The 21,090-nt window shown below is 36.7% G+C and overlaps 1 protein-coding gene across 2 annotated transcripts in view; it reads right to left on the bottom strand.

Moving 5' to 3' along the window:
- Positions 1-706: 706 nt before the first annotated feature.
- Positions 707-21,090, bottom strand: part of LOC123513845 (glucose dehydrogenase [FAD, quinone]-like) — an 86,750-nt gene continuing 66,366 nt past the window's right edge. For both annotated transcript variants that reach the window (XM_045271256.1, XM_045271255.1), the window contains 4 exons: positions 8,925-9,082; positions 8,606-8,783; positions 7,686-7,911; positions 707-2,589 (listed from right to left, as the gene is read on the bottom strand). In XM_045271256.1, the coding sequence (XP_045127191.1) occupies positions 2,433-2,589; positions 7,686-7,911; positions 8,606-8,783; positions 8,925-9,082 (719 nt within the window). In that variant the 3' untranslated portion in view covers positions 707-2,432. The remainder of the gene's footprint in view (positions 2,590-7,685; positions 7,912-8,605; positions 8,784-8,924; positions 9,083-21,090) is intronic.

Raw genomic sequence — 21,090 nt, 5'->3', positions numbered from 1 at the left:
TGTGTGCGCGTTCGTGCGCGTGCGTGTGTGCGCGCGCACGCAAGCGCGTGATGATAGTAATGTAGTATTCTGTAGATTGTCATATTCTTTACTATTTGGAGAGACTATTTTCCACAATGAAGCTTCTGAGCTCCCTTATTGCTTTGGATAACCTCCAGGTCAGTAGAGAGTTGTGTGGTGATAGCAGTGTGCCAAAGACCTCACCAAACAATTTACGCCAAGGAGATATGTGATTAATAACTTAATTTAATTCTATACCATAACATGTACACATTACTTTTTCCCAGCACTATTTTGAGACCTTAGTCCTTGTGTTGGTGTTGCGTCATGTGTTTTTGTGTTGCGTCGTCTGTGTTGGTCTTGTGTGTCGTCGTCCCGACTTAACACATACACAACAAATCATAAAGAGAAATAAAGAAAAAAACATTTTGGCAACCGGCAGGTGTTAGTATAACCACACGAAGAAAACAATAATAGATACACAGACAAACACACGGTAACGATAAACAACAATAACAATAATGTGATTACCTAACTGTTATACAGTGACTGAAATCGTAATAACAATACTAAACATCCTTTCTCAGCATGCAAGTGGTCTCTTCCTACACTGGAGCTTGGTCTCTGCTACCAGACCATTTTTCTTATGCATACTATCCAAAACTAATGGACATTTCCTCTTCTCCAGCAGATGAGGGGATTATCGGGGACAACAGCGACATATTTTGAAAGCTACTGGGATCATGTAGACGACTAGCGACTGGCACAGTGTTTACTTAAGCTAAGGTAAGTCAATTGTTGGCAGACACAAAGATCACATAAAGGAGGAACAGGGCCGTAACGATAGAAGCCATAACTACGGAGCGAGTTCACAAAAAAAAATTCTCAGAGATTGAATTATGAAGAAACAATTTTAAACAAAACATTTAAGAAAACCTATGTACACTGCTGTCTGCACATCTAGAGAAAACAATCCCTCAAAAGCTAATTATGCAACTTAAAAGTTGCATGCATACAGTGTTTACTTTTACAGGTAGTTTCTCTGAACGAAGCGAGGTTGTTGAAAAGTAAGGTATGTTCTAAACGGCAGAAAAATTACTATAACAACTTTAATGTAGAGAGCTTATGTTTTGTATTGAATTAACTGTTTAATTTAAACTTTTGTGCTCGGCAAAACTTTGTAATATTATGACTTGAGTTCTTCGTTTATTGAGCTATATTCTTGTTAACAGAAAATCGTATACCTTGCATTTTATATCAAATTTCATTAATAAAGAAATAGTCATCAAAGATCATAGGAAGTGATCTCATGAAGACAGGCTCCAATCGCAACTGCCTAGAGAAGGATTATTATTATTTTTTGTACTATTTGTATTGTATTGCCTCTCATGTGAGCTAGACCGATTTTCTGTAGTATCATAAAACTCAATAGTGATCTACTCAAGTAGATGTGCCGAATATAAATGAAATGAAGGAGCTGAGACGACTGAGTAGGAAAATGTTTACACATCTTTGCGATCTTTAGGTGTTGCCCCGCTGGATGTAATCATGGCCAAGCTCTTATGGCCACGCTCTTAAGACTATAATGGTGTGTGGCTTCTGAATATTGGTTGACTCATTGATTGATAGATTGTTTAAGGGATCGACGGCACGTTTCTTTTCAAATACACTTTGTTCTTTATTTTTGCTTGTTCCACGTTCATTTAATAAAGAACTCTTGTTTATTTTCATCGCCAGAACTTGAAACTAACGAACAAAAAGAATATTGGCAACGTTAACACCATACTCAGTAAGTACAATAAATATGGCAAGCAAACATACACGTAACGTCATACACATGAATCCACGAACTTGTCAGCACATACGTATCACATAACAAGAAACATGAAGTAATAAAACTGATGAAATAGCAATATTCTGACAAAATATTTTCTACTTTACACCAAGAATAGAGAACATGTATGCAACCAAGTAAAACCTACATCAATTTTGCAAATTCATAACTCACAAAACACTTTAATTTATCATATTTGTACGCTGTCACACATTTCCAAAGCAATAATTGACGATTTAATGCATCGATATCAATAAGCTAATAAAAGAACAATAAAATCATCAGCATAAGAAACATACCCATACAAAAACAGATAAATACAAAAAACCTCAAGAGCATTATGCAGGTTCATTAATAAGGGTAAAAAATAAATACAGAAATCTATCACAATCGTCCCGTCACACTCACATCATCAGTTCTATATCTTTGCATCTTAACTAATTGCAGAAATCCATCACACACATTTTTCATACTCACAGCAACTAATCTATCTATCTACTTGTACCTTAACTAATTACAGAAATCCTTCACACTCATAGCACCTAATCTGTTTACTTGTACCTCATCTCACAGGCGATTTTGAACCTCTCAGGCGTGTTCACGTGTGGTAGAAAGGCGTGGGGACCCCCCAGTCACTCTTGATCATGTCTGCAGCCTTCTCAGCAATCATAATAACGGGCGCGTTGGTGTTGCCGGTCGTGACAACGGGCATGATAGATGCATCCACCACTCGCAGCCCCTTCACGCGATGCACTCTGAAGGGAAATTCATGATAGTGTTAGAGGAAATGTCTTAAGTCTTGTGTTCTTTCTTACTTTTTATCTTTTTAACGAGATTAACCTGCGAGTGAAAAAAAAACCCACAGTGGGAGATAACGTTTGTCATGTAGTGAAATACATAACCGAGGGTGGTGGTGGTGGTGATATTACTTCACTCAATTGTAGAGGAATACTGCAGTCTGCATTGCTCCTAATGCGCTTACGCACGTCAGCACCAGACGACGTCTCGTGTGAAGCAGACGCAAGCATCAAACAAAACCCAGTCATTTCTCGTGACATCCCTACAGCGCTCTTTAGTGATGCGTGTCGCTCACTATACTGATCCCCACCACCCCACCTCCTACTCTCCTCTCTCACCAACACCGCGACCTCCACAGGAATGAGGTGATTGCAATACTTAGATGAATCAGAACCATTGGATTTCTTCCACTCTGCCACGAAGTTGACTGATGATGATGTCATCTACAAAAATAATGATACGGTTATAGTTCCAAATGGAAACGGCAACGTGGATAGAAAATTTATAAATATTGTAGAAATGACCGAGGAATAGAATGTGAGAGTCACGTAGATCTAAAACTGGCAAATATTAGAGAAACAATCAAGGTCTGAGATCTGAGACGGCAACGCGGATGGAAGTTTTCTAGATAACAGACGGAGAAAACAGAACATATTGATAGTGTTGTGAGCTCATCTTGTGTTTCTAAACAACCGTGCCTGGTACTGGATATTTGTTTTCTCTATTTATCTCCTCATTTTGTATGTTTGTTTTCTTAGTTTTTTTTTTTTTCCTATCTTAATGTAATTTTTTCTTTTTTTTTTATTTCGTCTTCATTTAAGGTAGGGTTACCATATCATATCAATAAATGAGATTAACTAAAGAAAAAGAAAATGCATATGTAACTTAAAAACTGATTCTGACTTTAACCTGTCACTTGAGTAAAAGTAAAAAATGGACGTGTTGATTGAAGTAATCTAGAATGGCAGTAGAAGTAATACGTGTAACTAATTATGTGTTGTATAGACTCATTGGGGCTCACTAGGCAAACTTAAGACTTTATGTGATACATTCCTTTGTCTCATAGTAAGTAATATAGGATTGAAGCAGCATAACGTTATGAAATAATCCGAACCAAGAGAGAAAACTTTTACTAGAAATAGAGGGATGAAAATGAAGAAAAAAATTACTTGCAGAACCTGAGGGGGAGTAACAGGCAAAAAATTGAATTACATTGGTAATTAGAATAACTGGATTTAATACGTATAATATTAATCGGAACTGAAATCAATAACTTTATGATCTTTCTCGTAATGCAGTTCAGGGGATGATCAAGTAAAGTTAAGGTATTTTCGCGATGCAATTTGCTATCGTACTCTAATAAGGACACTAGACTGTGTCAGCATAAGGTAGCAAGGAGAGGTGAATGGAAAGAGAAAGCGTATGCAGGAGGAGGGATGAGGCTGAGAACACTGGCGGCACCTGGCAGGGCTTGGCACCGCGCTGTAACTCAGACTGGGTTGGGGAGCCTTTGTTCAGTGATGGATTAGTAATGATTTGTGGTGGTGGTGGTGGTGATGATGATGATGATGATGATGATGATGATGATGATGATGATGATGATGATGATGATGATGGTGATGGTGATGGTGATGATTATAATGATGATGAAGACGATAATGATGATGATGATGATGATGATGATGGTGTGTGTGTGCGTGTGCGTGTGCATATGCGTGTGCGTGTGTGTGTGTGTGTGTGTGTGTGTGTGTGTGTGTGTGTGTGTGTGTGTGTGTGTGTGCGCGCGCTAGCTTATGTGAGTGCATGTGCATGTGTATGTTTTATAACTAATCCAAAACTCATTAACTCAAACTGGTATCTGCAAGCGTTTGTAAGATTCCGTATCATAAGAACACAGGAACAAAAGAAGCTGCAAGAAGCCATCAGGCATGCACGTAACAGTTCCTATACAAAACATACATAACAATACCCATCTGTTATCCTTTCCATAAGTTCATCTGACAATAATTTGAAGTTCCCTATTGATTCGGGACTTAACACTTCGACCTATATTCTGAATAAAACAGCAAAAAAACTTTTTTGTTTCTCATATGAACTATCTTTTAAGGATAAAAATTGAACGTTTTGTTCAAATTATATTTCGACTGATAAAGCAGGATTGATGTTGAGCTATCACTAGATTATTAAGAAAAAAACTTGAAAACCACACTAGCTTTTACTAGAACCTGTAAAAAAGTTGAGATATGACACCAAAGGAAACTGAGAACGCTGTCACTCATAAATAAATGGATACCATACCATTACTAGATCTGTTCATATCACTATCTGTATCAATCACAATTGCTCCCACACGCACAGTAACGCATAACTTTATATCTCGTATCATGGACCAGTGTTTCATTTCTGACCTCGCTATCTCGTGAAATTTTTTTGTCAACCTATGTTTTCTCTTTGATCTCCCAAATGCGGTGTTTTCTGCTTTTGTTTGCACAATATTCTTTTCCTCCTTATTTTTTCCTCCCCACGATATAACCTGCCTATGTTTACTATGTTAATGTGACTGGCAGTAATGTGCGACCTTTAAGTAAAAGTAAACCACTGTTTCTATTAGGAAATATAATAATAATTTAATCGTCGTTCTACTGTTCTTCTATAGTAATGTATTGATCATGAGAGAGAGAGAGAGAGAGAGAGAGAGAGAGAGAGAGAGAGAGAGAGAGAGAGAGAGAGAGAGAGAGAGAGAGAGAGAGAGAGAGAGAGAGAGAGAGAGAGAGAGAGAGAGAGAGAGAGAGAGAGAGAGAGAGAGAGAGAGAGAGAGAGAGAGAGAGAGAGAGAGAGAGAGAGAGAGAGAGAGAGAGAGAGAGAGAGAGAGAGAGAGAGAGAGAGAGAGAGAGAGAGAGAGAGAGAGAGAGAGAGAGAGAGAGAGAGAGAGAGAGAGAGAGAGAGAGAGAGAGAGAGAGAGAGAGAGAGAGAGAGAGAGAGAGAGAGAGAGAGAGAGAGAGAGAGAGAGAGAGAGAGAGAGAGAGAGAGAGAGAGAGAGAGAGAGAGAGAGAGAGAGAGAGAGAGAGAGAGAGAGAGAAACCGTAAATAAACAGAGAACGAAAGAAGGAAATGAAGAAAACGATATGAAGAATGGATAAAGTAAAGTTAAATCGAGGAGCGTAAAAGATATTGATGCGAAAAAAAAAAAAAGAGAGATCAAAGGAACGTCATTCGAGACTACCACCCTCTCCTTCTTACTCTCCCTCTCTCCCGCTGCGACCTTCAGAAACCTGCCCAGGAGACACGTTTACTTCGAAGTGGTCCTGGAGAAAAAAGATAAAGAATTGGCAGGTTCATATTACGTTAATATTATTTGCCAGTGTCCTTCGCTCTCTAGTGGGAAAAAAAAAACGAGAAACAAAAAACACGTTGGTGAAAGGAGTTTCGTTTTCACTCATAAAAGGTCATTTAAGAAGATTTTGATTCTGACTTATTATTATTATTATTATTATTATTATTATTATTATTATTATTATTATTATTATTTTTATTATTATTATTATTATTATTATTATTTATTATTATTATTATCATCATTATTAATATTATTATTATTAATATTATTATTGATATTATTATTATCAATTATTATCATTATTATCATTATCATTACTATTATCATTACTATGACTATTATTATTATTGTTATTATTATTATTATCATTATTATTATTATTATTATTATCATTATTATCATTATCATTACTATTATTATCAGTTATAGTAATAAAGTATTGTGTTACTACTACTACTACTACTACTACTACTATTACTACTGTTACTACTTTTACTAACATTATCTTTAAACGCATCATCATCATTACTATTATTACCATTGTTATAGTAATAAAGTATAGTAGTAATAGTGTTACTACTACTCTATTACTACTACTACTACTACTACTACTACTACTACTACTACTACTACTACTGCTACTACTACTATTTCTACAACTGCTACTACTACTACTACTACTACTACTACTACTACTACTACTACTACTACTACTACTACTACTACTACTACTGCTACTACTACTACTACTACTATTACTACTGTTACTACTTTTACTAACATTATCTTTATACGAATTATATTGACACTTTTTAACTTTCTTAAAAGTGAATCATGCAGCTTCTAAATATTTATGTTGATCTTCGAAATATTAGATAACTATCTATGCACTCATTGAATGTTCTTGCTAAATAGATTCTCATGATTCGATCAAAGAGCGACGCCTTCCATCTTTCCTGCTCACTTCTCCCGCAGTTTTGTTATGAAGTATGAGTCACGAATGTTGATGTGTGGCGGTGATAGTGGAAAGTAAAAGGTGGTAGTGAGCCTGGCCGTGAAAGTAAGTTGGAAGTAATAGTGGTGTTGGTGTTGGTATTGGTGTTGGTGGTTGTGGTGTGTCATTCACACACCTTTAGCTAGTTACCTAGTTAGTCTTTTCCTACGGAGATGGCTCCGAGCTCACACTGTCCAATCTTCGGGCAGGACTGAGATCACTCACTTACCAAGACAGCGAAACCATAATCCTTCCGATTACATAACGTATCTAATTGCTGCTAGGTGAACAGGGACTATACATTATAAAGCTCGCCCATTTGCCTCACCTCGCCCGGGATTCGAGCCCTAACCCTCTACCTATTTTCCTTCTGCATATGCCCCGTTTTCTTTTCTCGCCATTTTCTTCTTCCCTCTGTGTCCCTCTTCCCTCCATCTCCCTCCACAATTTTTCTCATCCTTGTCCTTTCCTTCTTCCGTTTACCTATCTCTCCTCATTGTCATTTGTCTCCTCTTTCCATCACCCTCCTCCATCCATCCTCCTCTTCTCAGTTCTTCCCTCATCCTTCTCTTTCCCTCTCCAACTCCTCTTTCCCCGTAACTCCTTACTCTATCCCTCTTCTCATTCATATATCTTTCTTCTACTCTTCTCTACTTTTAGCCATTCTTTTTCTTACACCACTCGATCCTTCAACCTCCTCTCCTTCTTTCTCGTAAACTCACTTGAGCATGTAGTCCACCACGCTGTATTTGTCGGAAATCGGACCCATCTTGCAGGTTCCCGAGGGATGATAGGTGGTGCCTGTGAGGGTTCTCGCGTAGCATTCTAGGTATTCGTCACTCAGAGGCTTGTAGTTTTCACAGCCTGGCAAAATACGGTCGTGGAACTTTGCCTCGAAATCGTCTTTGAGGGCAGGCGTCGATCCAAGCTTGAGGGAGAACTTCATACCTGTCATGGAAATGTTGATAGTGAACTATAAATGGTTGAGATATGTAGTAGGTGGTAAGTAAAGGTAGTCATGTAGACAAATAGATTTATAACCCTTTTGACTATTATTACTTTAACAGACTTGGCTACATATTTCAGGAAAATAGTATATCATCCAGAGGTTCAGATAGATGGTTTTACACTATTTTACAGAGGCATAGAAAGTAAGAAGGGAGAGAGCTAAGTGTAGCCCTAATGGCTTTTTACAGCTGCTCTTATTTTCCTTTATTCCTAAGTTCTAATAAGGAACAGAGGAGGTCATGTTAACAAGGAATAGAGTTATGCAAACAAGGAGTACACAGAGTCATGCTAACAAGGAGTAGACAGTCATGCTAACAAGAAGTAGAGAGAGTGATGTTAATGCAAAGTAGAGAGGATCATGCTGCGAAGAGTAAGGATTATGGTAACAAGGAGTAGAAAGAGTCATGCTAACAAGGAGTAGAGAGGATCATCCTAACAAACAGAAGAAAGGGTCAAGCTAACAAGGAGTAGAAAGGGTCAAGCTAACAAGGAGTAGAAAGATTCAAACAAACAAGGAGCAAAAAGGGTCAAGCTAACAAGAGTAGAAAGGGTTAAACTAACATAGAGAAGAAAGAGTCAAACTAGCAAGGAGCAGAAAGAGTCAAGCTAACAAGTAGAGGTCATGGTAGCTCACCACGGATGAAGGCTTTCATGTCATCTGGGTGGTCGAAGAAGTTAGCGTCAATGATGGGCGCATCATTGGGGTTGGAGGAAGCCAGCGTGATGGTGCCTCGGCTCTTAGGGCGGCAAAGGAAGGGTCCGATGGAGAAGCCCTCCCGTTGCCCCAGCGATTGGAAATAATTGTGGTAAAACTGAAAGCAGAGAGAAATTTTAAGGACTGAGACGTATACATACACTTAAGCAGTATTTTTTCTTAATGGACGTGCGGGTGGCACATTATAATTAATTGAGCTTCCTTTAGTAAATACCTTCACCACACTTTAGCTACTCACCTTAGTATCGAGACCGAGGATGTATTGTGTAATAAGGCCGAAGTCATTGCCTACAGTGAAGGGCGTGAAGCCGATCTGCACTTCGGGCCAGTACGGGTCGCCCTCCTCAGAGAAAGGCCACGCGTACCCCTCGATGGAAATGGTGCCGCTCAGACGACCTGTGGAGAAGGGAGGTCACGTTTAATAATCAGTTACTTTTGGAGTGTCATGTCGTTGCCTACTGCAATTAATTATCTGTGTGGTGTCTCTTCTTTTTTCTTTTTTCCATGTGGTTTGGTTATGACAAGTACCAAAGGACAGAGGAGAGATAAAAAGTAGAAATGTCAAATGTGTTTTAACCGTTTCACTAGTATTTGACACCCCTTTCCTTAATTGCTAGCTGCTCAGACCCATTTTCTTGTTCTGTAGCCATCTCTAAACATTCTACTACCTAGAAACTGTAAATTTATTTATTTATTGATTTATGTTTATGCAGATAATTGCAAAGATCCCATGTACTGTTTTTAGTGCTGTGAATTGGGTATAGATCCAACTCGGCCCATAACCATCTCGGCTCATTCAATTTAACCAATTCGGCCCTTCACTTGTGCCAAGTCGGCTCATTTCTTATAGCCAACTCGGCCCATTGCCTGTGCCAACTAGGCCCATTTAGTATAGTAGTATTTGTTCGTCAATTTTGCTTCCTTTTCTTCCACATACATTGAATAAGTTCTTAGTACTTTTCTGTATCTTTACTCTCTTCAAATGTATATTTAAAATGTTGCAGAACACACGCACACCAATATTACGCAATGGTAGGTGTAAAGGTTTTATTCTTCCTTTCCATACATTATGTAATGACTATAATAACAACTGCATTTAGAAACAATTATAGAACAAATCGTTTCCCTAAACATTAAAAATTATTTGGGTGAATAAATTCTGCAATATGGCCTCCTCACACGTGGTGCGTCTTCGGTCGGAGCAACAGAACAAATAATGATGTTGAGGGATGGCATAACAGAATAAACTTAAAGGCAAGGAAAGGAAACTTAAATTTTTGTTTATTTTTAAAAGCTCCTACATGATGAGACAAAGATAGTTAATTTACAGGTGCGGCTGCTGTCAGAAGGGAAGGTTTTGAGAAAGCAGCAACATAAGTATAATAACCATCACGGCCAACTTGTAAAACTATGAGACGAATATAATAATGATGAAAGATCGGCCAAACAATTACTGAAGGCAGTTTCTCATCATATTGCCATCTATGTTTCTTAATATGTACATTATTATTTTTAGAAGCTTTTAGCAATGTTTTTACTTTTTATCATTATGTTTTATTGTTTTAAGAATTTTAACGTTTTTTTTATGATTTTATGAATTTTGACGTATGCTTATATTTTATTTTTTTTTATGAATTATGACTTTTTTACATAATTTTACGAATTTTACGATATGACTTTATAGTTTTATGAATTCTGACATATGTTTTTATAGTTTTATGAATTTAGTCGTATGCTTTTATTTTTCATGAATTATGGCATGGTTTAATAGTTTCATCCTTTTGCCTTGAACTTTCAACAATAAGAAGCCCTATGTAACACTTTCTAATAATAACACTTTCTTTAATAAACATGCTAATATTGATCTCACAACCCTCACATTTTTATGACTTATACATGTTACAGTAATAAATGATTTTATAGTCATACATTTCTAGAGTTTGCTTTCGTTTTCCGGGTTTTTCTCTGATTTTTCCCATTTCTGGAGCAGTAAAATAGATTTTTTTTCATCTTTTTTTTCGGTATCCAAATCAGACGCTCCCATTAACAAAGTAAATTTGGATGTGATGGGTATGGCATGGGCCGAGTTGGTATACAATGGGCCAAGCTGGTAGTGGGCCGAGTTGGCAATGGACCGAGTTGGTAGTCACAATGGGGCGACTTGGCAATGGGACGACATGGACTACAACCGTGAATTGTGCTGTGGAACGCTTAAGGAAGGTTCAGTGGGAAAGATATGCATAGAAGAAATACAATGGAAGAACAATCTCTCAGCAGATATGGGTATATGATCTAAAACATTTACTTTCTCTTCCTTTGAAGTTCATTCACTCACTCTGACTCAAACTCCGGAACATCTAATAGCTACACTCTATAGTCTTTCTTCCTTCCTTTCTTCCCCTCTTCACGCTGCACTGCTTTACTACAGTACACTCTTGCCCACCCCTGTGTTAACCTCGATCCAGACTCTCTCTCACACACACACACACACACACACACACACACACACACACACACACACACACACACACACACACACACACACACACACACACACACACACACACACACACACACACACACACACACACACACACACACACACACACACACACACACACACACACACACACACACACACACACACACACACACACACACACACACACACACACACACACACACACACACGATAGACGAAGCATGGCATTCTTTGCTGAACACTCAGAGCAAAACGTGAGCCCTGGTGATGAAAACAAAACACGAAAGGGAAAAGAGAAAACGCTAAGCAGTGGCAAGGAAAACAGAGAGAGAGAGAGAGAGAGAGAGAGAGAGAGAGAGAGAGAGAGAGAGAGAGAGAGAGAGAGAGAGAGAGAGAGAGAGAGAGAGAGAGAGAGAGAGAGAGAGAGAGAGAGAGAGAGAGAGAGAGAGAGAGAGAGAGAGAGAGAGAGAGAGAGAGAATATATTCCACATATTGATAATGATAGTATTATTAATAATGGTGATGATTGATAAAATTAATAATAATAATAATAATAATAATAATAATAATAATAATAATAATAATAATAATAATAATAATAATAATAATAATAATAATAATAATAATAATAAAATAATAATGATAACAATAATAAAATAATAATGATAAAAATAATAATAATAATAATAATAAAAAATAAATAATAATAATAATAATAATAATAATAATAATAATAATAATAATAATAATAATAATGATAACAATTATATTACGATCAGTTATGGAAAGTGATGAAGGAAGGCACGGGCTAGAAGGCTGGAAGTACTCGCCTTCCAGCCCATGTTTTCCTTCATCACCTTCCTCGATGGTAATTATAATGATGGTAATGATAATGATATGTATATCAGAAAAAAAATATTAAGCAACCTACCTATAAAAGTGAAAGTTCAAAAACTTAAAAGTAGAAAGTAATTGGCAAAAGGTCATTCAGATCAGATCGCTTCCCTTTGGAGTTCAATGCTAAATGTCTAGAGGAGCAATGGTAAAGAAAGTCACTGTGTGCTGCGGGATATAACTGCTGCTACAAAAAGGAGACTATTGGGAGACTTCACAAAAGCATCTTGCACTCAAGGGAGGAAAATAGTGATGGAAGAAGAGAAGACCTTCTGTATCATCGATTTCAAAGCTGCTTCTCTCCATTGATACAGGACGGGTTTGTAAACGAAAGAGTCACCGTAGAGTCACCATACCGTCACTATCAGATACTCGCACTTCCCTCGTTACCTCAAAACACTGTATCCCTGTTGTCACTTCACTCTATTTTCACGGTCAGACACTCGCGCCTCCCTCATCACGAACAGACGGACAGAAACAGAGACGGATTAAGAGCTTCCTTGTTGAGAAAGAAAGAACGTCCGCATAAAAAAAATAAACAAAATGACCTTCACTCAGTACTAGTATTTCCCACAACAATCACGTTTAGTTTTCCCTCACACGGTCGTCATGGGAAAAAAAAAAAAAAACGGACATTCTACGAAGACGGAAAGACAAAAACACTGACAGACGAACAAAAACTGATGACGTGAGTCGTTTTCAATGTCTTGAGATAATTTCTCGTCAAATAATCTCACCTGCCACCTGTGCTAACGGAGAGAGAGAGAGAGAGAGAGAGAGAGAGAGAGAGAGAGAGAGAGAGAGAGAGAGAGAGAGAGAGAGAGAGAGAGAGAGAGAGAGAGAGAGAGAGAGAGAGAGAGAGAGAGAGAGAGAGAGAGAGAGAGAGAGAGAGAGAGAGAGAGAGAGAGAGAGAGAGAGAGAGAGAGAGAGAGAGAGAGAGAGAGAGAGAGAGAGAGAGAGAGAGAGAGAGAGAGAGAGAGAGAGAGAGAGAGAGAGAGAGAGAGAGAGAGAGAGAGAGAGAGAGAGAGAGAGAGAGAGAGAGAGAGAGAGAGAGAGAGAGAGAGAGAGAGAGAGAGAGAGAGAGAGAGAGAGAGAGAGAGAGAGAGAGAGAGAGAGAGAGAGAGAGAGAGAGAGAGAGAGAGAGAGAGAGAGAGAGAGAGAGAGAGAGAGAGAGAGAGAGAGAGAGAGAGAGAGAGAGAGAGAGAGAGAGAGAGAGAGAGAGAGAGAGAGAGAGAGAGAGAGAGAGAGAGAGAGAGAGAGAGAGAGAGAGAGAGAGAGAGAGAGAGAGAGAGAGAGAGAGAGAGAGAGAGAGAGAGAGAGAGAGAGAGAGAGAGAGAGAGAGAGAGAGAGAGAGAGAGAGAGAGAGAGAGAGAGAGAGAGAGAGAGAGAGAGAGAGAGAGAGAGAGAGAGAGAGACGGATAGAAAGAGGCAGCGACAGACAGACAGAAGCAGAAAAATCTAAACCCTTACACTTTAACGTTTTTTTTTTTTCATAAGGACTACTTTTAAAGGCCAAAGGCCACAGAGACGATTAGTCAAGTCATCAAGGGTGTTTTTCTCCATCACGGTGCAGAAACATCGTTACAATCGCTAGAAACTCACACTCTTTCTCGAAAACCCCTATAACATCTAACAATGCATGTGAGGAGAGTAGAGACGAAGCATTGACACGTCGGTGAATACTAACTTGAGAAAGAGAAGAATGAAAACAGACGGGAAACCTGATATGAACAGGTAATGAAATCAATTATATGAGAAAACTCCAAGGTGTAATCATTAAATATCACGATTCTCTCTCGTCTTCCATCTCTGTCTCCATTTCTCTCCTATCACTCTCAACCATGAGTTTCAATTCCACCGCATAATGACACGAAAGGTTGCGAGAAGAAGCCGTGAAAGCGCAAAGAAAACGGAGTGCTGGGCCATAAAAGGAAACGAAAAGGGCGCGACGAGAAGGTATCCACAGACGTGCCGGTCATCTTGATCAACAGAATGCACAGATCACGTCAATATCAAGATAAATTCGTTACTCCATGTTGGAGAGGATTACCAAGAGAGAGAGAGAGAGAGAGAGAGAGAGAGAGAGAGAGAGATCAAATTGGAGCATGAAAACAACAAAAACAACAAACGGAAGCAGATATGTTGGTGCTTAAGATATTGTTCGTAATAATAACACTGAAATATAAAGAAATACGTAGGATATTCAGTTCAAGGGAAAGGAAGAAATGCTCAAGAGTGAATATTGTATGGCATGGCGCTAGTTTTTTTTTTTTTCTTACAATAACATACATGACCAAATCTGCTTTCAATGTACATGGGCATCGTTTGGGCAGAATGCGAGGCTGATAGTGTGAGTGAACCCAAGAAGGGATCTGGGAGAGAGAGAGAGAGAGAGAGAGAGAGAGAGAGAGAGAGAGAGAGAGAGAGAGAGAGAGAGAGAGAGAGAGAGAGAGAGAGAGAGAGAGAGAGAGAGAGAGAGAGAGAGAGAGAGAGAGAGAGAGAGAGAGAGAGAGAGAGAGAGAGAGAGAGAGAGAGAGAGAGAGAGAGAGAGAGAGAGAGAGAGAGAGAGAGAGAGAGAGAGAGAGAGAGAGAGAGAGAGAGAGAGAGAGAGAGAGAGAGAGAGAGAGAGAGAGAGAGAGAGAGAGAGAGAGAGAGAGAGAGAGAGAGAGAGAGAGAGAGAGAGAGAGAGAGAGAGAGAGAGAGAGAGAGAGAGAGAGAGAGAGAGAGAGAGAGAGAGAGAGAGAGAGAGAGAGAGAGAGAGAGAGAGAGAGAGAGAGAGAGAGAGAGAGAGAGAGAGAGAGAGAGAGAGAGAGAGAGAGAGAGAGAGAGAGAGAGAGAGAGAGAGAGAGAGAGAGAGAGAGAGAGAGAGAGAGAGAGAGAGAGAGAGAGAGAGAGAGAGAGAGAGAGAGAGAGAGAGAGAGAGAGAGAGAGAGAGAGAGAGAGAGAGAGAGAGAGAGAGAGAGAGAGAGAGAGAGAGAGAGAGAGAGAGAGAGAGAGAGAGAGAGAGAGAGAGAGGAGAGAGGGAGGAGGAGAGAGAGAGAGAGAGAGAGAGAGAGAGAGAGAGAGAGAGAGAGAGAGAGAGAGAGAGAGAGAGAGAGAGAGAGAGAGAGAGAGAGAGAGAGAGAGAATTATGTATTACCTGATGAATGTTGAGGAGATTGTAATCAGGCTAGTGACAATTCAGTGGGAAGTTTTAAAAACATGTAGGTTTTATACAACGACTGTCACTTGTGGACATGCTGGTTTTTTGTAGCTTCCTTTGTTACTGTGTTCCTACGAAATTCCTTTTTGCGCCGTACCGCGAAGGCGGCCAATCATCCATCCCTGCAGTAAATAACCCATAAGGTCGGCAATCCAAACCACTAGGAATTAAGTCTTCAGGCATTATAGGGCAGAGGAATAAAAATGAAAGTTACGTTTTTGATACCATCTTGTTGCAATCAAAGCGTTTTCTCTTTAATGATCCGATTTTATTTCAATAAAACAAGTCTTAAGTGCAGGCTTGAATAATCTGGGTTGTGTTGACCACTTGAATGGATGGAAACTTGCATTAACTCGCGCCGCATCAGAATGATTAAGTATATTGCAGTCGTATACTTTAGTAGAAACCAGTTTCTTTGTTTTCACTTTAATCTCTAGTGCTGGGACGCACTTTTTACCACGAGTTTCGGTACGATTAGACGATTTTAATTAAATTTGGAAGGGTTTATGGGTGTCAGAAGAAAAATGCATAAAGTCTTTACTATTCTGATCCCCACACGAGTTTCTGGAGCTGTATAAAATCGCTAAATGATAACCAGAATGAATATGAAAACGCGTCATGGTACTGAAAAGATTATTATATTATTATTATTTTATTTTTTCTACTATTTTGTATTCATTTACTTATTTATCAAGGAGACTAGCTAAAAAAAAAAAGGAAAGAAAAAAGTCCGCAAAGACAAACAAAAGAATAAGATTGAAAAATTAAAACTACAGAAAGAAAATAATAGAAAAGATAGCAAAGGAAGAGGGGAAAAGTAACTAGGAATGAGCAAGTTTGTGAATATGGTAACAAAATTACCTAACCTTTTAAACTAATTCTTTTTATACCGAGTTTTTCATAACCGCGCACAACTTGAGATACTTGTTTGCAGAGTCTCAAATAGTGATGAGATATGGTACATCTTGAATTCTATCTTTTCTTTTTCTATAACCCTTCTTTCAGTGTTTTGAATATCAAGGAAAGATGACTAAATCATTAAAGGCGTTAAAGATCCAAGCATCTTCATGTTATTCATCTTTTTCTTCCATACTTGATTTGTTTATATTTTCTAAACAGGATCGTGAACTTTTTTTTTTTTTTAGATTTGTTTGTCCCTTCTTGTTGTTGTCTTTTTAATATTTATACATTCTGTTCATGACCGGTCTTACTAACAGAATTAAATGCAGAATAAGCATACTGAGTAATATTTCATGGAGACCATTTTAAGATCACTGTATCGCAAGTGTCTTGACCTTTATGTTGCGTACACTTTTAAATGCATAAACATTTTTCAATTTATTTTCTTTGCTGTGCTGTCAGTGTTTGGCGGAATAGCATTACAATGATCTGTTTCTTTTCCAAATAGTTAATTAAATGTACCCATTATCGCTTCCTGTAATGATCGCTATCAGTCATTATCATTATTATTATCATTATTATTATTATTATTGTTGTTATCATTATTATCATTATTATTATTATTATTATTATTATTATTATTATTATTATTATTATTATTATTATTATTGCTATTATCATTATTATTACTATTATCATTAATATCATTATTACTATTATTACCAATATTAATATTATCATTATCATTATTATCATTATTATTATTATTATTATTATTATTATTATTATTATTATTATTATTATTATTACTATTTTTATCATTATTTTTATCATTATTTTTATCATCACTATTTCATTATTTTTATCATTATTAACATTATTGTTATTATTATTATTATCTATATGATTATGATAATAATAATAATAATAATTATTATTATTATTATTATTATTATTATTATTATTATTATTATTATCATTTATATTATTATTATTATTATTATTATTATTATTATTATTATTAGTAGTAGTAGTAGTAGTAGTACTACTATTATAATAATAATTATTATTATTATCATTATTATCATTATTACTGTTATTACCATCATCGTTATCATCATTATTGTCTTCAATATTACTAATAAGCATTACCATTAGCCATTATTATATTAGCTTCACCATTATCCATTATCCATTATCATATTATTTAGAATATTTACATTACATATAATTACTTATTATTATCATCTATATAATTATTATTATTATTATCTACATAACTATTATTATTATTATTGTTATTATTATTATTATTATTATTATTATTATTATTATTATTATTATCATTACTATTATAATTATCATCATTATTATTATTATTATTATTATTATTATTATTATTATTATTATTATTATTGTTATTACCATCATCGTTGTCATCATTATCATCTTCATCAATATTACTAATAAGCATTACCATTAGCCATTATTATATTAGCTTCACCATTACCACTATGCATTAGCATTATCCATTATTCATTATCATATTATTTAAAATATTTACATTACATATAATTACATATTATTATTATTATCTATATAATAATAATAATAATAATAATAATTATTATTATTATTACTATTATAATTATCATTATTATTATTATTATTATTATTATTATTATTATTATTATTATTATAATTAACATTATTATTATTATTATTATTATTATTATTATTATTATTATTATTATTATTATTATTATTATTATTATTATTATTATTATTATTATTATTATTATTATTATTATTATTATTATTATTATTATTATTATTATTGTTATTACCATCATCGTTACCATCATTATTATCTTCAATATTACTAATATGCATTACCATTAGCCATTATTATATTAGCTTCACCATTACCACTATGCATCAGCATTATCCATAATCATATTATCTAAAATATTTACATTACATATAATTACATATTTTAGAATTTACCAGATATATTACTACTGTTATGATTACTACAGTTACTATATTCGTTATATCATTACTGTTATTATCAATTATCATTATCTTTTTTATTGCATTTGGATATATATTCCATTTCCTCAATTATTCCTATTTATTTATTTGTTCATTCATCTATTCATCTATCAGTTTTTGTAAACCACCCACTTGCATATAATCAATATAATTCAACAGTGAACAACAAAATCAGACTATCCTCATTCATCCACCAGACACAATAACAATATTACCCAACCTTACTTCTTCAACGGAAAGGTCATCACCTCATGCTGTGTCTTAAACATTGCCAGTGTTCCACATCTGCTTGCCTATACGTGAAGTGCTGAGGGCAAGAAAAGTTAAATAATGCAACTCTTACAAGGTTATGGCCTCATGATATGTGAAAAGTAAGTATTTTCAATGGCCATAAATACTAGGACATCATACTTGCTTAGGGATGTCAATGGTACGTCTCTTTCATCAGTTAGTCAGTCAATCAGTCAGACAATTACCTAAGCAGTCTTTTATTCTGCATTCATCAATAACTTCTTGGTCTTGATCATTCCTTTTATTCACTTATCGGTTCTCTTCTCTTTCATGTCCCGTCTGACAACTTGCCATTTCCTTCTTTCCTCTTTCCTTCATTCCTTCCTGTATATCATCTGCTGTTCTACTCATTGATTCTTTCTTCCTGTCCAGTCTCCATTTAACCACTTTTCTTTCTTTCCTCTCTCTCTTCCTCCCTCCTTTGATCCCGCCCGTCCATTCACATCCCTCCCTCCCTCCTTCCTGCAGTTCATCTTTCGCGTCTTTCTCTTTAGGTATGTAAGATCAAAAGAAAGCCAGCCATTGGAATTCACCTATCTGCCCGGTTCGTTAACTCCAATGAGCGCGCACCTGTTTTTCTTAACATGTACCTGTTAATTTTGTCACGCCCTAATCTCCATTCACACGCACCCGCCCGTACAAGTACTGACAGACACCTTGAATTCTCACACACACACACACACACACACACACACACACACACACACACACACACACACACACACACACACACTTTCCCTCCTAGGTTAAAAAAAAAAAAAAACTAACCCCTTCCCATTCTCGCCACTCTCGAAAAAAATTTACCCACAACTAGTTCCTACTCGTTTAGTCGTGCTTGTTGGACACTCCATGTCTATGCCACGCCCTTCCTCACTTTGACGCCGTGGAGCAAGACATGAGCCCAGGAAATTCTTTAAAGACTGTAAGAATAGGTGTGTGTGTGTGTGTGTGTGTGTGTGTGTGTGTGCGCGCGCGATTCGGGCGTGGGAGAGACGAGCAGGAGGGAAGGCGAGCTTTCACACTTAATTTAATCAAACACTATCTTCCTCTCCCCCCTCCCTCCCTCCCTCCTTACCTCCTTCCATCGTCTTTCTTTTCTCTCCTTCCCTCGCTCGAACCTTCTCACCTCCGCGTTCGAAATGCGGCAGGTCACTGCAATTAGGCGGCAGTTGGTCGTAAAATCATACGAAATAAAGAAAAGAACAAGAGAGCGAAGTAAGGGAAAATTAGAAATTTCACTCAGAAAATTTTTAGACTATTTTTTATAGAAATGTGCATAGATTTTTCTTAAGCTATTTTTGGCGATGAAAGTAGCAGAGAGAGAGAGAGAGAGAGAGAGAGAGAGAGAGAGAGAGAGAGAGAGAGAGAGAGAGAGAGAGAGAGAGATGGAAAGCAAAGAAAAAAGCGCTATAAATCTGCACAGAAAGAAAGAAAGAAAGAAAGAAGAAATTTTGGCGCGTACAGCAAACACCAGTGAAAGTATTGCCGCCTTCATAAAGTGGACGCTATTAAACTGAGCAAGTCCCGCCAGCAAGCAGCAAAGAAAGGTGAAAGGCAGGATTATGTAGCTTACCATCCTGACATCAAGTAAAGATATAACATAAGGAGCCTTTCACTGTAGTATTATGCCACAAATGAATAGGCAGTAGAGTCCGTCATCAAGCAATTTAGAACGAATTTAACTCCTTTTACTACTATGCTCATGGCAGGACTATGTAGTTTGTTTTCCTGTTATCAAGTGAAGATGTAATAACATAAAGATCCTTTCGCTGTTCTCTTCTATTTCTTATGCCACCAGTTATAGAAGAATAGTATAATCAAGTTGTACAGACAAGTCCCAGTTGTTTTTATTATTATGCTCAAGACAGGACCATGTAGCTAACCCTCCTGGCATCTAATTAACTTAAACTATATCATAACATAAGAAAACTTTCACTGTGCTATCGTAGGAGCAGTTACAGCAGAATGGAGTATTCATGCAATTCAGAAAATTCAGCGATGCTCTTTTTTTTTTTTTTTTTGTTACCATCCAGTGCACTAAGGCGATTGTTTACATGGACACAAAGAAAAGTAGAAAAAGAAGGAATGAGATTGCTTTTGTGTTTGTTTAAAATGTAAAACCATTAAAGAGATTATTATACAAATGCACTAGATTAGTTTTGTACTTTCTACATTTCAAATTCACGAAAAGACTACGACACGGGAAAACAAAGCATATTTTAATCAATATCTAGCAATGTAAACCACCGATGAAATTCAAGAAGAGATACCATATATGCAAAAGGTCAAAAATCTAAAAAAGCTAAAGAATAGGATATTATACAAGAAAGAAAAAAAAATGTACGAGATTATCTTCTGCTTCTATCAATTACAGCAGAAAAAAAAAAAAGGTGATCAAGACAAAGTAAACAGTGCCAACAATGCTTAACAGGACCGGAAGGAAAGCTATCACATTCACCATTATCACTAAAAAACTCCACTGATCCAAAAGAAGTAAAGACCAACAGCAAGTACTTATCTCTTCTTCAACTCCTCGCGATTTAGGGCAATGATACAACTCAGGGAGAGTAGTAATCAGGC

Source organism: Portunus trituberculatus, chromosome 37 (genome assembly GCF_017591435.1).
Source record: "Portunus trituberculatus isolate SZX2019 chromosome 37, ASM1759143v1, whole genome shotgun sequence".
NCBI classification, from domain to species: domain Eukaryota; kingdom Metazoa; phylum Arthropoda; class Malacostraca; order Decapoda; family Portunidae; genus Portunus; species Portunus trituberculatus.
This window is presented reverse-complemented; position numbering and strand designations above follow the sequence as displayed.